A 19,968-nucleotide genomic window follows, 5' to 3' on the forward strand; every position below is an offset into this window, starting at 1 on the left:
TGGCGATTGTGCGTTATCTGAGTTGATGATGATCATGGCTCGAAAATGTCCATGAGCATGGCAAGGTACTTGTATCAAAGGACTGCCCGTGAAAAGGGATGATGCCCAAAATCAACGTCTATTTCTACAGTCCCATCATATCTTTCTTCATCTGCATGCAAGAACACTACCCATCTCCCACCTTCAAAATTGATCCGAAGCTCATTCGTTATGATGAGGTCAATATTCACAGAAGCTCTACCTGGCCATGCAGAGAAGCAGTCGCACGAAAATGAAGATGACAAGACGAATCCAAATTACCTCACCGGCTGGAAGATGTTCGCAGCTGTCATATCGCTCAACGCTGCCAACGGCGTCGCCTTTATCGACCTCCTGGGTGTCACCGCTATTCTTCCTGCTGTATCCGTTCACTTCGACACTGGAGGTCCCATTGCTTGGGCCGCAACCACTCAACTTATCGGAGCCACAGTCGGTCTCGCAGTCTTGGGGTATCTCAGCGATGTCTGGAGTAGACGAATGATGCTGCTTGTTGCCCTCGGTTTGCTGACAGCCAGTGCTCTTGCATGTGGCTTGAGTAGCTACCAGCTGAGCACCGATCTCTTCTGTGCTTTGAGGACCTTCTCAGGCATTGCGACCGGAAGTGTGAGCAATCTCGTCAACATTGCGCAGAACGACTTCCTCCCCGAGAGAAAGAGGTTGAAATATCAAGGCATACAAGGTGAGCGTTCACGTATGGGCGATACGACTCACACTGACTTTCTTGATCAGGCACTTCAGTCGCCTTGGGAAGCATTACTGGAATGCTTGTCGGCGCGGCTCTCGCTATGAACGGCATCTGGGAAGTCTTCTACTATATCGAGGTTGCACTGTCAGTGATTGCAAGCATCGCTATCTTCCTCTTTGTCCCGGCAAACTGCACCCCACCAAAGAAACAGCAAATATGGGACGCAGTCAAGACAATCGACTTTCTGGGGATTATCTCGGGAATTGGCGTCGTCGTCGTCCCAGGCCTCTTGCTCTTGTGCAAATACTACCTGCTCCAGCAAGCCGTGCTCATCGCTATGGGCGTCATCGCTGGCATATCCTTGATCGTCTTCTTGTTCTTCGGATTCAAGACCAAGCGTGGCTCCGTGCGCCCGATTGTACCCTTTCGACTCTTCAGAAACCGAACCATCGCGACGATCCTCATCCAGAATATCCTCTTCGGTGCGGCCTACTACTCATTCTCATACTATCTCCCTCTCAATCTGCAAGTCGTCCGCGAGATGCCGGAAATTGAAGCTTCCGCCATGCAAGTCCCTTATTACGTCTGCCACGGCGTCTGGTCGACAGGGTCTGCACTCATCATTCTCAGGCTGCAAAAGATGAAGAAGAGAAGCTATTCAACAATTTTCCTTGTCGGTTTCGCGGTCTGGACGCTGGCCATGGTCCTTCTTGGCGTGGACAGCGAGTATCGAGTACCTGGCCTGGTCGCCGTCTTGGGCGTCCTTGTCGGTATTGGCACTGGTTCATCGTTCCAGAACTCAGTTATGGCAATCTCTGCACAAGTCGATAAGGAGACCAAAGGCGTCGCCGTTGGCACCAGAAACGTTTTGCGCTTCTTCGGCGGCGCACTAGGCACTGCAATCTCATCAACAATTCTCAGAGACCGCCTCGTCGCCACCCTGCCACCTGAACTCGATTACCTCGCCGAGTCGACCTTCTCGCCCTCTCTATTCGAACTCACCGAACAAGACCAGGTGATCGCCCAAGAAGCATTCGATGGTGCCATCGCTTTCGTGTTTTACATTTCTGCGGCAATGGTGGGCGTCTGCTTCTTGCTATGTCCGTTGATTAGGGACAACACAACGGGTAAACCTACAGATGAAGAGGAGGTTGTTGGCATAAAAGCAACCTCGTCTTCAGATGATGATAGTGCAAGCGAAGATCAACAAGAGGAGGATGACGTCGACTCAAAGAAATCTTCACTGGACATCCCACATGAGCGGCAAGCTGTCCCCTTCGAGCTGGCTGTCCATCGACCTGTCTCTGCCCCCAACACTACATGAGCTATGAATGATGACTCTGATCACCTACAGAAGATAGAACGTTAAAGATAGACTGATCGCCTACCAAAAGAAAACAAAAATGATCTCAAAATTAAATCTCAGTACTGGACTCGACCTCAGCTCCAGCAAAAACAGCAAAAGGGAAGACTGATGCCTTGCGACACCACGGAACGAAGAGGGGTTTTAATCCCTCTTCCCTAAAGGGTCTGTTCATTGGATGAGCTACTTCCCTGAGAGGACACACGTTCGTGGCAACTTATCAAAGCACAAGAAATGAGTGGTGGTTGTAGGGGTTGGAGTGGAGACTGCAGCCTGGCTTCGCTGCGGTGACTCGATCGGTTTCACCGCATCCAGATCACAACGATTTCGATGGAGTATCTTCCAAGTCTTTCCCGAAGGGAATGTCGAGTACAGAATAGAACGATAGAACGGATTGAGAAGGAATCGATTTATTACATTGCATGGAGCTGGGTGAATTGCTACGACGACTTCATAGCCGTAGCCTGGAAATCCACCAGCCCCAAAATGATATAAGCAAATACTATATACACCCTCTGTGTTCCGCTCAAAAGTAGAACGTTCACTCCCATTGCTCCCAAGCCATTGAAGGAAGAGATTTTTCTTCAGTGGGGAAATAAAGGAATAAACCTAATAATAATAATGTTCCTACGTATACGAGAGGCAAAAAAACACACCTCGACCCCCCAAACAAAAAGGGAAGAAGGCAGCGCAACAACCGCTACACCACCGAAAACGAAGGTCTTGCAGTAGTAAGACATGGATCATTTTGTTGGCTCTGCGCGAGTTGAAATCACGGCAGGCTTTCATTTCATTGGATGTGGCTACTTCCCTGGGAGGACTGACACATTCTCAATGTATCTAAAGGTTTGAAAGGGAGGTCCCGTCATCTAGATGAGTAACAATATAGAACGCTCTAACCACCTTTTCATTCACAGGGAGGGTGAAGACAAACAGAATTGCAATTCTATTGCTGTACCTTAGTATTTCTTTACTTTACAATGTACGGCAAGCCAAAAAAGTCACCTCAACAGGAGATTAACCTCGAACCCAAACCCCATCCAGCAAAAAAGGGAAGAAAGCAGTGTACCTGCCGCTTTGCAGCAGCAGGATACACCACCATGGAGAAAAGATTTAATAGATCTTTGCCGTTTGGGCGGGTTTCATTGGAGGAGCTACTTCCCTGAGGAAACACCCACGTTCTTTCGACTCATAAAGGTTGGTGGTGTGAGGGGAGTTGGAGCGTGAGGACCGGTGAGGAGTGGAGTTGAGTCAAGGGGAAGACTCGGTTGAAGCTGGCGGGTACATGTCGCTCAATCTTCTGTTCTTCTTTGACTACACACTATGAATACGGTAAGAACTTCCACATATACAAACATAAGATATACTTCCTCTCCTCTTCCTTTCCAGTCCGACTTCCGATCCCAATCCCTGGGTATTCCTGCCTCAGTAAACGCCAACGCTTTCCGCAAGAACGCTCGATGCTGTGTCCTCAAGCAGTACTCCATAGCTTTTACTCTCCCTTGTCCGATGCATTATTGTGTTATTACTTCTTATCCCTCCCATCATCCACAATCCTCACCTCCTCGTTCTGCGCCGCAAGTCTCTCAATCTCGACCTGAATGGCCAAAACCCAGTGATCTCTCTCGGCGCGGCTCCTGGCTTTGAAGACGACGCTTCGTCCCGTGGCGCCGAGTTGGCTGACTCTCGTCAATTTGGTCTTCGTCCTCGCTCGTTTCGAGGTGGCGTCTTCGGTCCGCTCTTGTTGTTTCAGATCGTCGACGAAATGCGAGCTCTTGAACCAGGACTTGCTCTTAGAATGCCAGATGACAAACGTCGTCATGGCGTCCTCGTCCGTGCTCGTCCAGTTGTCTTCAAGGTAGATGCGTGGCAGCGCGTGGTGGCCCGGAGCGTTGGAGTCGAATGTTTGATTTTGGTACAGAAGGTCATTCTCAGTAAGCAGTCCAGAATAGAGGTAGCATCCCTCGAGAGAGATGGAGGCGATACGCTCATGATGGATATGAACGAGCTTCTTGCCAGTCCGTTTACGTAAAGTATCCTGGTAGACGAGGATATGGCCGTGAGAGAGGATGACGTGGCAGCGGTTAAAGGTTGTGTGTTTTCGTGGTTTGCGGAATAACGTGCCAGATAGGTGAATTGTGCGGCATTCTGCAATACCGCACATGTTGTACAAGCTTGGTGAGGCATACGACTGGCTGACCTCCCACTTGTGGGCAAATTGGCCAACGTATGCTTCGGCACGTTCGTCGATGCCCAGCTGTTTGAGGTTCTGCTCTCTTGTTAGTTTGTACAAGTCCATGTCTGCTTTCGTCCGTTGGGTCCAGTATTGAACCAAATCGCGTAGACGCTTCATCCACTCATTCCTCGCAGTTTTGCTGAAGGCTTGAAGCCGAATGATGAGCCCATTCTTCATGACCAACTCCAAAACGCGGTCTTCTTCCACTTCTGAAGTGCCTCCATCGTCCTGACGGGTGTTGTCCACGTGAGTATGAAAGTCAACGTCGGACCCCTCATCCAAATTTTCGTCTGCTGGCGTTGCACCTCTGTGGAATTGTCGAACACGCTTGACGTTGCAAAGATTGATGAAACCATCGGAGGCCATCACCATGTCAACATTGCGGTCGGCTTCGGCAGAAGCTTCCTTGTCACGGCGCTCCTGGTCCTGGGTAGATTTGACGCCCTCCGTATCAAGCCACTTGATGTGATCACCTTCAAGAGGATACGGCTCAACGTCGTACGCCAATGGAACCTGCTCGGAAATCTCCTTTGTGGATGGCACACTAGTATCATTCTGGCGCATTGGCATCTTTGGCGGCGGCGGTGGCGTCGCTTTTGCTGGTCGAAGGAACATAAGGAACTGATTCTGGATGGTGAAGTACAACCGTTTGAACATCATCTTGCCCAACCTCCGCTCTTTACCCTTTTGTGAGGTCAGCCTGATGAGGAAGCCTTCAACTGGTGGTGGCTCTTCAATGCTCGGGCCATTCGCGATTTTGGTGGTCAGAGGGTAGTGATCTTTGGGTCGTAGTTCCAGGTCGTGAGTTCGTTGCATTGCGATGGTGCCGTACATTCTCTGTTCCACGGCGCCGTATATCCATTCAATTCGATCGTAGCGCTTCCATGCCAGACCAATCCGATCGTACTGAGCCCACGCTTTCAGAACATCAGCCCACTCTGGTGTCTGCTTCAGCATGTCAATGCATCTCGAGACAATGGCCCCAGCAGCGCCCTTCTCTTCGTTCATAGCCCGCGCCAACGCCTCTTCGTCACCCTCGGCAGCTTCCGCAAGTGTTTGAGACGTTTCGAGCGCCTTGAACGGATCGTCCAAGCGCAGACTGACGCTCAAGTCGGGAATGTTGACCTGCAAAGCCTGAGCTCGCTTATGTCCCAGCAGTCCGCGCAGGAAGGTATACCACTCGACTGCCGCAGCAGTAGATTGAGCACGCAGGTAGTAGATGGTGGTGCGTAGGCCGTTGGTTGTCCAAACGCACAGCGTCTTGTCCAGTGACGAGTACAAGTTGACCCTTGCTCTTCTGTTGCTGAGGAGAATCTGCACCTTGGGCTTCTTCTTGACCTTGTCCCCTTCTGACACTGCAATCACTCTTGTCTGGTAAAATTGCAATACGTATTCGGCGTCTTCTTCGGTATGCTTGCGACACACGACCATAAACTCACGCCATTTGTCCAAGCTCTTGGTCTCAACGCCCTGGCTGACCTTTTCGTCAAAGTCCTCTCGCAAGGACTGTTGGGTAATGTCGATGCGAATGAGCATTTTGTCCACCTTCATCATCTCGCCATCTTTCACTCGTGAGCTTCGAAAGTTGCCACGAGCAGCAAGGCGCTGCGCTCTCGCGCGTAGTTGCAGCTTGCTCGCCTCTGTGAATCGCACTTTGGGGACCTGCAATCTTGTCGCCGCTCGATCGATCCCAGACGTATCTCCCTGCTGCTGGAGTGTAGGCTGGACGGCGGGTGCGGCAGTCGCTTGGGCCTCATCCTGGGCACCGTCGTGGGTGTCATTGTTGGCTGTGCGACTGACAGCACTGATGGAGCTCACGCGCTGGCTGTGCAGTAGACTGGTCTGACTCGTGGCATTGTCGGGTTCTTGCAGAGCGGCGCCTTCACCCGATAAATTCGTTGAGGTCCTCACTTCGTCGCTCCTCTCGTCCTGTCCCGCCTGTTGGGCGTCGACGGTCGCGATGGGGTGGGCGGCGGTAAATGTGGGGGCTCTCTTCCCAGCGCCGACATACTGCTTGTACCACTGCTTCCTATGGCTCTTCAGCCAGCCCTCAGGTATGGGTCCGATGAAGACTCGGTGGGTGGTCTGGTGTAGATGCTGCGGCGTGGCGTGCTCGAGCCGGCGAGCAGTGTACGAGTCCGGGGGGAGGGGCGTGTTGCGACTCATCGCATTGTCAGGTCAAACACCACCGATCCTGGGCCAGATCATCCCCGTAATGTGGTTGTAGCAGCATCGTGGAGAAGGAGTTTCAAGCAAGAAACGGCCTGGCAAAACCAGGAAGCTTCAATTGCCTGTGGCTGAGCAGCAACGCGAACGTTGCGCCTGACGTCGGCGGCGACATGTTCGCGTGGGGAGGAACGTGCGGCACCTTTCAATTCACCTCCTGTTCGCCTCACTTCCTGCACGATCAATCTGGCCTCTGGAACACCTCCTTCAGGCAATGATATAGCAGTTCTACATTCATTCACTTACCATCGGCATCGGCCCGAGAGTGGCATCTCGCGTGGATAGTTTCGGTCCCGGCAGCACCGTGCCGCCTCCCACTCCTACATAACGGAAGGGGTGCAGTAGTCCCAAACATTACCTCAGCCTCATGAATCTTGACATTCCGTCCTTTTCCTCCTCTTATCAGTAAGAAAGCAATTCTGCCCTGCACTATGCGAACAGTACAACGACGGAAGACAGCGGTTCCGCCTCCAGCGCATTCGAATCAATGCCACCACAATTATGCGCCTCCTCCACACCTCAGCGCTCCGCTTCGCAGAGTTCAATGACGGCGACACTCCCCCGTATGCCGTGCTCTCTCACCGCTGGAAGGATGGCGAGCTGTCCCACGACGATTTCCTGCACGGCCGCCGCAAGGACAGCCAAGGCCACCACAAAGTCGTTGAAGCTTGCCGTTTAGCCAAGTCCAGGTCACGCGACTATATCTGGATCGATTCGATATGTATCGACAAGAAAAGCAGCGCCGAGCTAAGCGAGGCTATTAACGCTATGTTTGCTTGGTACAAGGCTGCTGTGGAGTGTTATGCGTATCTTTCGGATGTGGATTGGACCAGCTCCAGTATTGCCAATAGCAGAGACTCTGGTCAGTCTGGGCATTCTGGAGGTTCGGAAGTGGATTTGTTAGGCAAGTCGAGATGGTTCACTCGCGGTTGGACGCTGCAAGAGTTGCTTGCGCCCAAGCAGGTTTTATTTTACGATTCCAACTGGCACTTCATGGGAACAAAAATTGGCCTGGCCCCGATGCTTTCCACCGTCACCGGCATCGACATTGAGGTGTTGCGACACCCGGAACGAATATTTCAAGTCAGTATATTTCACCTTGCCAAAATCCGCCTCTTCTCACCCATTGATTCAAGGTCAACGTCGCTCAAAGAATGAGCTGGGCGTCGCAACGACAGACGACAAGAAGTGAGGATATTGCGTACTGCTTACTTGGTATTTTCGATGTTCACATGGCACTCTTGTATGGCGAGGGTGGCAAGAAGGCTTTCTTCCGTCTCCAACTGGAGATCATCAAAAGCTCAAACGATGATTCCATATTCGCCTGGACTGACGACGAACTTCCTGTATCTGGGATGCTTGCGCCTTGGCCCAGCGCATTTGCGAGTTCGGGTGATATCAGGACCTTCGCGCGACCCCATCAACGACATCAACGGCCTTGGACTTGGACGAACCTGGGCTTAGAGCTCTGGATACCCGATTTCGAGACCAAATCAGCTCCAGTAACAGACAGGCGACGACCTTCATTCGGCCAACGAAGCGAGCCTCCCCAGGACACTCTCTTTGGACGAGACGTGGAGACTTTCACACTGACTTGTTGGAAAAGCAAGAAGCCTGGAGAAGATTCCAATCATACGGGCTGGAAATGGAGAGATCGGGTAATTCGCATTCTTCTCAAGCGGCATGGTGCATCATGGCGGCGAATCAACTGCAACGACTTTCTCTTAGGCGTGGGCAAGGAAAATTCCACCGAGTCTAGCACGGCCGATTTGCGTCAAGCTACATCGAAGACCTCACATCCTGTCTCATATCGACTTGTATACGTCTTGGCCGATACGTGGGAGCCATACTCGAGCAAGCTTCGTCTGGGAGGTACATCTGGTGGTCAAGATGCTGATTTGCAAGCTTCTATCGAAGAGTCGTGGGAGAAGTGCAACTTGCTCACTCTGGGTAGGTCTATTGATTGCATACACCAATCACAGCTAACGAAAGGCAGATGGCAGCGATCTGCGTTCGTACTGGACGCTGCTAGCATTGAACAAATTGGTCGAATGCATCGCCGAAGAGGAAGAAAATCACGCGGAGCCTCACTACCATAGCTTCCATCCCGAGCCTTATCCCAGCGACACCGCTCGTCCATCCAGTCCAACAGAATTGGCGCTACAATCGCACTACGGTGAGCAGGACGACGACAGCTTCAAAGCTCTCAAAGCCAGCAAGCGCTTCCTTCTCTGCCACTATTTCGACTACATTGGAGGTGCCAGTTTTGGCGGGTGAGTGCTATTCCATTCCAGAACCAAACGTGTGCTGAAGCTGATGATGTAGCCTGATCGCAATTATGCTCGGTCGACTGCACATGGCAATATGCGACTGCATGACTGAATTCGAGACGCTGGGAGAAGAAGTCTTTCAGGAGGCTGGAGCCATCACCACATACCTACGCGGTAAGCCCAAGTACGACGCCTCGAAATTGGAGGATTTCATGGAGAATGTTGCAGAAAAGTCGTCGTGGAATTGGTACAGAAATGGAACACTCAAGTTCAACTCCAAATCCCGGACTTGCAGAACGTAAGTATTGATGACTCCAAAAGTACATGTGAGTCTGGGCTAACAAGAGTACACAGTTTTGTCACTGCCATCGAGAGCGCTGAGCATGACCGTAGCTTTCGTAAGGTCCGCGTCTTGCGATCTTACAGAGACAGCCTTGCAGACAGATCTCCCAGTCCGGGACAAGGTGCCGCACAAGGTTCACAAACATCACAGATGCTTGTGTTTGACAAGCCCTTGGCATTGCTTGAAAGCAGTCATCACTTGCCACTTGTTGGAACAGCGATGAATGCAGCAAGGCTGGACATCGGATTGGTTGCCCGTGCCACAACCGTCTCGCCGGGATACTTCGAGCCCCTAACACTCAAAGGCACAAACTACAGAGTCATGTTTGAGCATGGCGGCTTCGGCTTCCATTTCAACCCTACCTTGTTCGGCATGCGTGAGATCGACACAGCAGCAGGAGTCGCCTCGGCTGGCACGATTGTCAGCGTCGGCACGACTGTCAAAGGAGCAGAGAGCAGAAATATCCTCGCCCGATCCTTCGAGCCAGAACGAGTTCATACGGCCGTCGACGGCGCAGCCAAACAGGACGGCTTTGAGTACTATCGTATCGATCCCGACCCTGAAGAGACCGCCTACCACGTCTCCAACATGGCTCCTGACGAGTGGGAACCAGCGAGCTCGCAGGCGAACGGCAAGGCTGGGTGGAAGACACGGGCACAGATCGAGGCTGTCTTCAACCGCTGGCTCGAGAATCCCGACGTTCAGAACTACTTCACCGAGTGCGCCCAATCGCTTGTTGGCCGTCGTCGTCTACGAGTCCACAATCGCTCCCGATGGGCACGCTTCTCTACAGGCACCGAGTTCCGATGCGCGCTCCGGCATCAGAGTCAAAGCGATCCTTGCTGGAGCGACTCGGAAGAATTCATGGACCATCTCAGAGACAAACATCAGCTGGAGGGCAAAGCACTGGACGACGCAGTCGAGAAGGTATTGATCGCGTATCGAAAAGGTCAAGAGGCGAATCCGCAGCAGAACTTGCGACAGCGTGGTTCAAGGAGAAGGGAGACGAAGGGCAGGCTGGATCTTCCAGATGAAGCAGGATTTGAAAGATTGCCCTCGAGAGGAAGGTCGTAATCGAAAAGGCATTCGTGAGAGCGGTTTGCTGGATTTTGATTGGTGGGCAAGGCTATCATCAAGGTCTCCACTATACCGACGACCTCAGGCCGTGGTTGCATTGAATCACTTCTGACAAGATTCAACTGCCTGATACTTCAACCTTTACCCCATTGTCGTTGGAGGCAAGCATCATTGATCTCGCCATTCTCAAGACTCGAGGGAAAGACACGAGGAAGAGATCATCTGTATCCGAATCCTTCAACAAATCTCACAACTCTCGCCACACCACAAGACAAAACACCATGGCGAACAAACCAAACCTCTCACCAGACTCCAAGATCATCATCGTCGGCGCCGGCATCTTCGGCCTCTCCACCGCCTTACACCTCACCAAACGCGGCTACAAAAACATCCACATCTTCGACCGCCAACCCTTCGACAAAAACCACTACGCCGAAGACCTCGGCGCCCACGGCGCCTCCTGCGACCTGAACAAAATCATCCGCGCGAGCTACGGCGGCGAGAAACTCTACCAAGACCTAGCCTTCAAAGCGATGCCCGTCTGGACGCAATGGAACGACGAACTGGCCCGATCCGAGAAGGCAGATTTACCGGAGGCGTTGGATCCGGAGATCAAGCTGTGGCATAATTGTGGGTTTTTGAGGCTTTCGCGGGATGGGTTGGAGCGGAAGGAGAGGGAGACGCAGGAGGGGTTTCCGGAGGGGATTCGGCATACGCAGTTTCGGGTGAGTGATGCGCAGAGAGTGCGGGATGCGGTGAGGGAGGGGATTCCGAAGACGAAGATTGATCCTTTTCGACGCGGGGAGAGGGGTTTGCCGGTTGATGGGGTGTTGGATATGACGGCGGGGTTTGCGTTGGCGAGTCGGGCTTGTACGTGGGTGTTGCATCTTTTGAAGAAGACTGGATCTGTGACGACGTACTTTGGCGAGGGGAATGGATTGGAATCCCTCACTCAGACCGGCGATAAAATCACCAGCATAACCACCAGCTCCGGCTCCACCCACCCCGCCGACCTCGTCATCGTAGCCTGCGGCGGCTGGACGCCCTCCCTCATCCCCTCCACCGAACCCCTTCTCGAAACCACCTCCGGCAGCGTCCTCGCCGTGCAACTCCCCCCGAAAACCTCCCGCCCGGACCTCTGGTCCAAATACAGCGAAGACAACTTCCCCGTCTGGTCCTGGAACATGGCCTCGTACACTCCACACTCCGCTGACCACATCGGCGGCCTCTACGGCCTCCCCGTCACCCCCGAGGGCGTCGTCAAAGTCGCGTTCCGCGGCGCGAAATGGACGAACTACACTCGCAAAACTTCAGACGGGAAAACCGCCCTCTCGTACCCGCGCACGGATCTCGACAAAGTCCCCGCGGAGGCGATGCGCGTGCTGCGCTCGTTCTGCGAGGAAAACCTCCCGGATTTATTGGAGTTGCCGTTGTCGACGATTCGGCTGTGTTGGTATACGGATTCGGTGGATAATTCCTTTCTGATTGATTATGTGCCTGATGTAGCGAATCTTGTGGTGGCGAGTGGCGGGTCGGGACATGGGTTTAAGTTTCTGCCGGTGTTGGGGGAGTGTGTGGTGGATGTGGTGGAGGGGAGGGACACAGAGTACACGAGGTTGTTTTCGTGGAGGGATGTTCCGTCTGGGAAGCGGAATGGGTTGGAGGAGGGACCGGAGGGGTGGAGGGTGTTGGGGAAGCAGAGGTTGGTGGGCGGGAGGGAGTGGAAGGGCGGGGTGGGGAGTAAGCTGTAGTCGAGGTGGGATTGTGAGGATCTCACTCGAGTTGCCTCGTGTCCAACACTGGAAAGGTCGTAGGTTGGCTCGAGGATTCGTTCATAGGGCGACATGTGACGGAAGCTTTTGAGTTTAGCCTAAATCCCGCATATGCCAACTCCACCACATTGCGGACTGCATTCAAGCGATAGGCGAGAGGTTATTACGCCGTGTGATGTTGTGTTGCCTCCATCGCATGAAACGCATGATGCTATATGAAAGCCATTGCCGTCTCCCATCTCCCTCGTCTCCCTTTTGCTGTCTTGCTTCCAGAGTTACCATCACATTACATCCAGCCGCGACAAAATGTCCACAGGCATCCTCCGCGTCCAAGGCTCCCAACTAATTGGCAACGACAACAGACCCATCATCCTCCGAGGAACTGCACTAGGAGGATGGATGAACATGGAGAATGTAAGCCACGACACACATCACTCCTGAAATGTCGTACCAACAATGCCTCGATAGTTCATAACCGGCTACCCAGCACAAGAATCCCAACACCGCGCCTCCATGCTCAAAACCCTCGGCGCAGAAAAGTCCAACTTCTTCTTCGACAAACTCCTCACCTACTTCTTCACCGAACAAGACGCCGCGTTCATCGCCTCCAAGGGTCTGAATTGCCTCCGCGTGCCGTTCAACTATCACCATTTCGAGGATGATATGAATCCAAGAGTCCTAAAGGACGACAATGGATTCAAGTATTTGGACCGAGTGATCGACCTCTGCGCCCAGCACGGGATCTACACGATCCTAGATTTGCACGCTGTGCCAGGTGGCCAGAACCCGGACTGGCATTCCGACAACACGACCAACGTGGCGTCGTTCTGGACGCACAAGGATTTCCAGGACCGGGTGGTGTGGTTGTGGAAGGCCATCGCGGGGAGGTATAAAGGCAATGCGTGGGTGGCGGGGTATAATTTGTTGAACGAGCCTTGTGATGCGGAGCATGTGAGGTTGGTGAGGTTTTATGAGCGGATTGAGAGGGAGGTGAGGAGTGTGGATCCGGAGCATGTTTTGTGGTTGGATGGGAATACTTTCTCGATGGAGTGGAGGGGGTCTGAGGAGGTGTTGCCGAATACGGTTTATGGGTTGCATGATTATTCGGTGAGTCGAGGGCACGTTGGTTCGTGCTGGTGGTGCTGACAGTTCGCAGATGATGGGCTTCCCCAAAGGCGAACGATATGCAGGCACGGAGGAACAAAACTCCCAGCTCGAAAGACAGTTCCTCCGAAAAGCAGAGTTCATGACCAAATACGATGCACCCGTTTGGAACGGCGAGTTCGGGCCGGTGTATGCGGATCCGGCACTCGACAAGGACCATGAAGAGGTCAACGCCGCGCGCATCAACCTTCTAGGCCAGCAGCTCAAAATCTACGACAAGTACAAGATCCACTGGAACATCTGGCTGTACAAGGACATCGGCCTGCAAGGCATGCTGCATGCGAATCCGGAGAGCAAATGGATGAAAACGATTGCGCCATTCCTCGAGAAGAAGCGTGCGTTGCAGCTTGATGCTTGGGGGAGACGCCCAAGCAAGGAAGTAGAAGATGTGATCAATCCTTTGGTGGAGTTTATTGACAAGCATATTCCTCAGTCTAAGATGCAGTATCCGACGCCTTGGGCGACTGAGAGGCAAATCGTGAGATTGGTCAACCAGCTGTGGATGGCAGGGTGTTTGTCGGACGAATTTGCGGAGCTGTTCAAAGACATGAGCTTTGAGGAGCTGGATGAGTGTGCGAAGAGTTTCCATTTTGATGAGTGCCTGCAGCGAGACCAGCTGAACCTGGTTCTCGAATCTCACGCAAAGTTGGCTGAAGGAGATGGCAGCTGGACGAGGCCTATGGCGGACACAAATGGTGTCAAGTTGGAGCTTGACTAGGCAGATCGAGATGGTAACGGTTCTCACTTCAGGTATAGTACTCGTTCCAATTCAGCCGTGACAGCAGGATCCTGCTCACCTCCATATCTTCGGCCTCCGCCGCACTTATGGTCTTGAGCGGCTTGTCCACAATCTCTTGCAGCAGCTTGACAATCTCCTTTGTCGACTGCGTGAACGAGCTCTTATTATCTTTGAAGATGGCCCGTACTTGTTTGTCGTCACGCTGCAGCGCAAAGGTCGCCTTCAGGATAGCGTTCAACGCATCCTCGATAGCTTGACGCAACTTGGCCTGCCGTCTCTTCAAAAAGAGTCTGCCCCTGATGCTCTCCAAGCACTGCTCGTGCAGGCATCGCAGCCCTTCCACGCCCAAGGTCACTTTAGTCCCGATCTCTCCCGCCTCATCTTCCCGTGCGAGCACCTGAACCAAGCCATCGATAGATCTCTGGAAAGATCGCCAAGGCTGGATAATGCCCAATTCCATCGCATGGGACATCAGAACGCATACGACCTGATTAGCTTCCTGGACGAATTTGCATGCTTCCACGTCAGGGTGTCCTGGTTTCCAATGCGACGACAGTACCTTTTTCAAGGTCGAAGTAACGTGGCCAACTCTTAGAAGTCGCAGGAGGAAGCGAAATGTGCCGTCGTACTTGTCTAGAGTATCTGAAGTGATGACAGCGTCTAAAGGTGGTGTAGTGGTGTACTGTAGTCGAAGAAAGTCCAGGGCATAGACAGAGTTCGGATCCAACACACGATCTATCTCTGACTCAGGAAGTTGTCGGATGGAGAAGCTGAGGCCACCTGGCAGTGCGGCGCCGTTTGCAGATTTCTTTTCTGAAATCTTCCCATATGTCTCGTTCAAGATACCCATCAGAGTAAGTTGAAGTTCTGAGCTGGCTGGTGGCCAGCGCTCTTCGTGAGTAGCACCTAGGCGTAGGCCCATGACTTCTCCTGTGAGCGTTGCGCCGCGCCTTCTTTCTGCCGATTGCGTCTCTTGACTGAACAGAGCCGTGGAGAGACGAAGGACGAAATCTGCATTCCCCAAAAGCTGATACGATTTCTGAACTTCCAGGTGATGTCTGAGATTGTGCTCCCTAAAGAGGCGTCGAAGGAGGATGCCATTGACAAGGCGCTGCTGTGTCTGGACAAGAGGCCTGATGCGTTCGAGGGGAGTTGTGCTCAAATCTGTCGCCAGTTCGATATTTTCTGGCCCTGGAACAAGTCTGTCAATAGAGCAGAGTGACATGACTTCTTCGTATAGAAGATCGCTGGGATGATCAAGCCCGACAATGCTTTGGCTGGCCATCAAATCTGCGGTCTCCTCGAACGAAGCCAGCTGATACAGCTCATCGCTCCACGTACTGGCCCTTCCAGTTGGTTGGCCAAGCTTGTCGAGGGTGTTCGAGGTGATTGCTGCCGGATCACTTCGAAGGCGGTTGGCCATCATCTGTTCATATGTCTTGCTTATGTTCAATAACTCCGTCCGGTCCAGAGTAGGATTGACAAGGGCATTGAAAGCTTGCTCATCACCTCTGAGCAAGTAGTGGTATTCATCCTGGGTCCGTAGAATCTTGACTGCACGTTTCGTTTCGCGGATCAGGTCCTTGTAATCTGCATCAACAAATGTGATCGCTTGTTCCAGGCCTGACATGTTGTCACTGTCGATCGAGTATCCGGATGCCAGTGCTGTTTCAGTGCTGCAGAAACCAATATCTGTAGCTAGACGCTCCAGCCAGGGCACACTCACTCTAGCAAGAAGTGCTCGGAGCACTGCGCAGAGATCGTATTGCGTTTGCACCTGATCGTATATGTGGTCTGAGACCGCAGAGATGACACTTTCATCCGACTCGCACTGTTTCGTCGCCTCAACCAAGGCCTCCAAAACAGAGAGCAGGCGTTTTGGTGCAGCTAGCAAATTCTGTAACTGTAACACAGATCGAACACTGCTGAGCTGTTCAGACATGCACTCGTCTATAGCATTCAGAATGCTTCTCACGCAGCTGTTCAAAGCCAGAGTGGCAGATGGAATCTTTGCGTAGCGCTGGCGCTCGGCGACAGTACGAAGCTTGGCAATCGTGCTTCCAGTATCGATTATCTCTTCAGCGAGGCTGTCCAAGCAAGCTCGGCTGACTCCCGTGATTGAGGCGCCTTTGAGAGTTTGCTCGAAGCGTAAGATCTTTGCATTCCACTGGAAGATAGTAGAGGATCGCCCTAGCGCAAGATTGCATAATGCACGGAGTGCGTAGTCTTGCGGCAGTACGCCCACATCGTTTCGCAACTGAGGCAGGAGATTGATTGCTGCATCGAACGCAGCTGGACCGGCTTCCGAGATCAACGGGACTCTCTCTGTATCTGAGAGATTTCTCTTCTCCAGACTCTCCCAAGTGCAAAGTCGGGGAGTCTCGTCCTCGTGTAGAAATTCTGCAACGTTCCAGGGATCTGCAGTGTCCTCTTCAAACGTTGCTTCTGCTGAAAGCCCATTGCCCTCGATTGTGTCATTTCCTGGAAGTAAACCCTCGCCATGGTCTTCCAATTCAAGCACGATGGAGTCCAGCTCATATTGGGGCAGGCCCTCGTCCTTGAGCAGATCCAGTGGCGGCAAGTCTAAAGATCCGAAAAGACTGTCATGTTGGCTGGCGTTGTCGCTCGTCAAAGACGGCCCCCAGAGGTCGATGATATCAAATGGCAAGCCGCGGTCTATGGGGTCGTCCATCGCTGGTGTTTCATTTTATGTGTCGATGTTTTTGGATCGACTGTTCGAAGCCGACGCGCAGAAGAGGTGAGGTGACGCGTTGGCACGTGCTCTCAGGACATACGCTTTACCAACTTAGGCACTAGCGCCGGGATTTCCGACTTCACCTCAGCCGCAGCTGCCGTGGTCTCTTGCTGGCCTCCTTTTCTTCACAACCTCAAGACGCCCAGCATGCTCCTATCAAGACCCTACAAGGCTGAGCTTAGGGCGAGCAGGAGACTGAATTATCCTGTCCATGGCCGCGACGACACAACATCTTCGTGGATGGAGTCATAGTCATGGTGAACGTCGGCGGTCCCAGCAAAGGCTGTCTAACATGCATCAAAAGAAAGATTCGTGTGAGTCTGCTCCCTCGGTGGCACACCAAGACCGTCACGTTGATCATCCATGCAGTGCGATCGCGAGCGGCCGGTATGCGGTCAATGTCAAAGCTCCAAACGAGAGTGCCGCGGTTATCGAGATGCAACAGACACCATGTTTCACGACCAGTCACAACATGTGATTGCAAGGGCCCATATTCACTCACATAGCCTCAGTACAGGCGCAGCGAGTGCGTATGATCTACAGCCTCCTCATAGCGTTGTTGCCGCAGGGAGCAGTGGCCAGATCAACCCTGTGCCAGCTGTGCCTCACTCACGCGCCCTGGACCAAGAGACTGTTTGGATCGACTTCTTCGTCAATCAATATACCTGCAGTGGCACCACCGACTCGAAATCCAATATGTTCTGGATTCCTTCAAACTTCCACTATATGCTAAGTAACGACAGCGTCAGGTTTAGCGTCCAATCCGTCGGGGCCATGGCTATTGCTCGCCTGCAAAAATCTCCGCGCTGTGTGGAAGCAGCGCAGAAGAAGTACAGTCAAGCATTGCTTAGTCTAGCCAGTGAGTGGCGTCGAACTATCAGCAATGCCCAGAAAGACATGATCTTTTTTGTGGTCCTACTTCTTGGGTTCTTTGAAGTACTGGCCAGTTATGGTCCGTCGGCGCGGAAATCCTGGATCGCGCACCTAGGGGGTGTGAGCGTGTTGTTCAGAAATAATGAGGACTACTACTGCGGCACCCCATTCGGTGCTCGCATGTTCTTCCACGCACGAAGTCAGATGATACTTATTGCTTTGCAGACCAAGACACCAGTCGCGGAAACATTTGCAAAGCCGAACCCACGAGTTCTGCGTGCGGTACCACCTCAGCTGAAGGAGATGTTCGAGGCTGACATCTTGTTGGTACATCTGGCCGACCTTCAAGCACGATGTCGGACAGCACCGCCTTCACACTCACTCCTTGCAGAATTGAAGGCGTCAGAGTCAGCGTTGGATCAGTGGGCCGCATCCCTGCCTCATTTCTGGAGATGGTCAACACAAAGTATTAATCGCCCATCTGGACCATGGTGGGATGTGCATCTGCATACATATGCGAGCCCGATTTTAGAACACACTTGGAACAAGGTTCGAGCAGCATTGATTATTGTTCATGACCTTGCCACTGAAATGGAGCAACGCCTCCACGGAGGCCAAGGAGCTGCGTCTCTTCTAGAGCCCAAGGTGCAGCAGCTGGTCATCGACATCTGCTCCAGTGGACCGCCTTGCTTCCGGCCAACCTGTTCACCTGATACCGGCATTCCCCCTCCACTTGGAAGAATATACTGGATTTTTTGGCCACTGGATGTCGTCGGCAGTATGCGAGAAGCACCGTCTGAGTTGACACAGTGGGTCATTCAGTTCTTCGAGCGAGTCCACCAAATGACTGGCAATATCCGAGCCAGTACTATGGCCGACAAGCTGAAAGCAGGCCAGCGTAACTTCGATGTCTCCCTCAGCTACCCGAGCTTGCTCAATCTGAAGAAGTGAGCAGACGAAGAAGCGTTACAAAAAAGTCTTCACACATATCTACTTTTAACATATTACACAGGCTCGTCAAGTCAGCATCCGTCCTCACAAATCGATCAAGCCACCGCTCCCAGATCTACCCTATATATCCCCTCCGTTCCCACAACATTCTGTCCGACACCTCCATTCGTCGTAATATACAAACTCCAACGATCCGACTCCAGCCTACCAAACCTCACTGCCGTAGGCCCCACCAACGAACTCGTCGTCGAATTGTACGTCCCTGCGACAATCTCTTTCTCGCCGTTCGGATACACTCTCGTGAGCACATCCCTTGGACCTGCAACATACGCATTACCCTTGCAATCGATCACGAGATCGTCGCACGTTAGGTCGGATGTGACCAATGTTGGTGTCTGACCGTCTCTCACGCGCCCAACGTCATCAACGGCGACTTTGTACATTTTACTGGCGCCGGTGTTGGTCCAGTACATGATGCCATCTTGGACCTTGAGGCCATTGATCCCCGTGAAAGCCTGACCAGACAATGCGACGCCTTTAGTGGAGGAGTCGTTCAACGTAACGCCTAACTCGCCACTGCAGACGTCGATGTTCCAGATGAGACCGTGGAAGGAGTCGGCCGTGAGGATGTGATCGGAATCTGGACCGGCGAAGGCGACACCGTTGGGAAGGGACGCTCCAGGCAGACTTGCGACACGCTTGACTCGAGGATTGTTTGTCAATGTGCCATTTGGAAGAATGGATACACCGCGCACATCGATCTCAGTGATGGAGTATGTCTCTGGGAACGTCACATTCGGAGTCGTTATGTTGATCGTGCCGGATACGAAGTAGAACACGTCCTCGATTTTCCCCTCCGCGATGCCCGTCGCACTGCTGACATTGGGCACGGTGTGGATGAGTGTCGTGGGGAGGATGCCTAGCGGGTCGACAAGATAGACGCTTGCATTGGGGGAGGTGGTAGTGGTGAGTATCTGGCCGTTGGAACGGACGGCGAGGTTTTCGAAACGAACTGGAGCGTGGGTTATGTTGTGGACTGGGAGGAGGGTGGTTGCTTGGGCGGTGGCCGCGCTGCCGAGAGCGCGGAGGATGTAGTGGGAGAGCAGCATAGTTGCGATTAGTGTTGGATGAATGTTTGTGACGGAGATGAACGGTATATGTCAAGGTGCAAACGCGATCGCTATATATCCCTCGTGCCTAAGCCTTTCATCCACGCCCCTTACACCGGCTACGGCATCTCAGTCTTACCGTAGAACAGCAAGATCACCCATCTCTGCCACCGACTACACCTCAGCAGAGACTGGCATCCTCGCAGGGAGTAGCATCATGAGGCTGAGGACGATCTTCGTCAAGCTAGGCTGGACGTGGAAGGCCATGCGATCCTTCGACCCACTACGCTAAACTGGGCAAGCAGTTCATGGGAGTGAATTTTGTGGCGATGCAATGTGGAATTCGCATGGGGTTCGTGGTCGACG

At 52.8% G+C, this 19,968-nt stretch overlaps 8 protein-coding genes across 8 annotated transcripts; 5 read left to right on the plus strand and 3 right to left on the minus strand.

The window, feature by feature from the left end:
* Positions 1-210: 210 nt before the first annotated feature.
* Positions 211-2,048, plus strand: M409DRAFT_59150 (uncharacterized protein; the record flags this gene model as incomplete). Its single annotated transcript, XM_033814106.1, has 2 exons — positions 211-718; positions 769-2,048. The coding sequence occupies 2 exons, from the start codon at positions 211-213 to the stop codon at positions 2,046-2,048; spliced, it is 1,788 nt and encodes a 595-aa protein (XP_033662336.1).
* Positions 2,049-3,612: 1,564 nt separating this feature from the next.
* M409DRAFT_59151 (uncharacterized protein) lies at positions 3,613-6,489 on the minus strand (the record flags this gene model as incomplete). The annotated part of the gene is made up of 1 exon (XM_033814107.1): positions 3,613-6,489. One exon carries the CDS (start codon positions 6,487-6,489, stop codon positions 3,613-3,615), a length of 2,877 nt encoding a protein of 958 aa, XP_033662337.1.
* Positions 6,490-7,050: 561 nt separating this feature from the next.
* Positions 7,051-7,877, plus strand: M409DRAFT_37552 (uncharacterized protein; the record flags this gene model as incomplete). Its single annotated transcript, XM_033810751.1, has 3 exons — positions 7,051-7,387; positions 7,442-7,632; positions 7,686-7,877. Coding segments are annotated over 3 exons (720 nt in total), but the record flags the coding sequence as incomplete, so codon positions are not given.
* A 2,643-nt stretch (positions 7,878-10,520) lies between these two features.
* On the plus strand, positions 10,521-11,990 carry M409DRAFT_69794 (uncharacterized protein; the record flags this gene model as incomplete). Its single annotated transcript, XM_033818442.1, has 1 exon — positions 10,521-11,990. The coding sequence occupies one exon, from the start codon at positions 10,521-10,523 to the stop codon at positions 11,988-11,990; it is 1,470 nt and encodes a 489-aa protein (XP_033662339.1).
* A 327-nt stretch (positions 11,991-12,317) lies between these two features.
* M409DRAFT_69795 (glycoside hydrolase family 5 protein) lies at positions 12,318-13,893 on the plus strand (the record flags this gene model as incomplete). Its single annotated transcript, XM_033818443.1, has 3 exons — positions 12,318-12,425; positions 12,480-13,118; positions 13,168-13,893. The coding sequence occupies 3 exons, from the start codon at positions 12,318-12,320 to the stop codon at positions 13,891-13,893; spliced, it is 1,473 nt and encodes a 490-aa protein (XP_033662340.1).
* Positions 13,894-13,921: 28 nt separating this feature from the next.
* On the minus strand, positions 13,922-16,452 carry M409DRAFT_69796 (uncharacterized protein; the record flags this gene model as incomplete). Its single annotated transcript, XM_033818444.1, has 3 exons — positions 13,922-15,105; positions 15,256-16,314; positions 16,353-16,452. The coding sequence occupies 3 exons, from the start codon at positions 16,450-16,452 to the stop codon at positions 13,922-13,924; spliced, it is 2,343 nt and encodes a 780-aa protein (XP_033662341.1).
* A 667-nt stretch (positions 16,453-17,119) lies between these two features.
* Positions 17,120-18,493, plus strand: M409DRAFT_59155 (uncharacterized protein; the record flags this gene model as incomplete). The annotated part of the gene is made up of 1 exon (XM_033814108.1): positions 17,120-18,493. One exon carries the CDS (start codon positions 17,120-17,122, stop codon positions 18,491-18,493), a length of 1,374 nt encoding a protein of 457 aa, XP_033662342.1.
* Positions 18,494-18,588: 95 nt separating this feature from the next.
* Positions 18,589-19,602, minus strand: M409DRAFT_28184 (uncharacterized protein; the record flags this gene model as incomplete). Its single annotated transcript, XM_033808915.1, has 1 exon — positions 18,589-19,602. One exon carries the CDS (start codon positions 19,600-19,602, stop codon positions 18,589-18,591), a length of 1,014 nt encoding a protein of 337 aa, XP_033662343.1.
* Positions 19,603-19,968: the final 366 nt, after the last annotated feature.

This window comes from Zasmidium cellare (genome assembly GCF_010093935.1).
Source record: "Zasmidium cellare ATCC 36951 unplaced genomic scaffold M409scaffold_41, whole genome shotgun sequence".
Lineage (NCBI taxonomy): Eukaryota > Fungi > Ascomycota > Dothideomycetes > Mycosphaerellales > Mycosphaerellaceae > Zasmidium > Zasmidium cellare.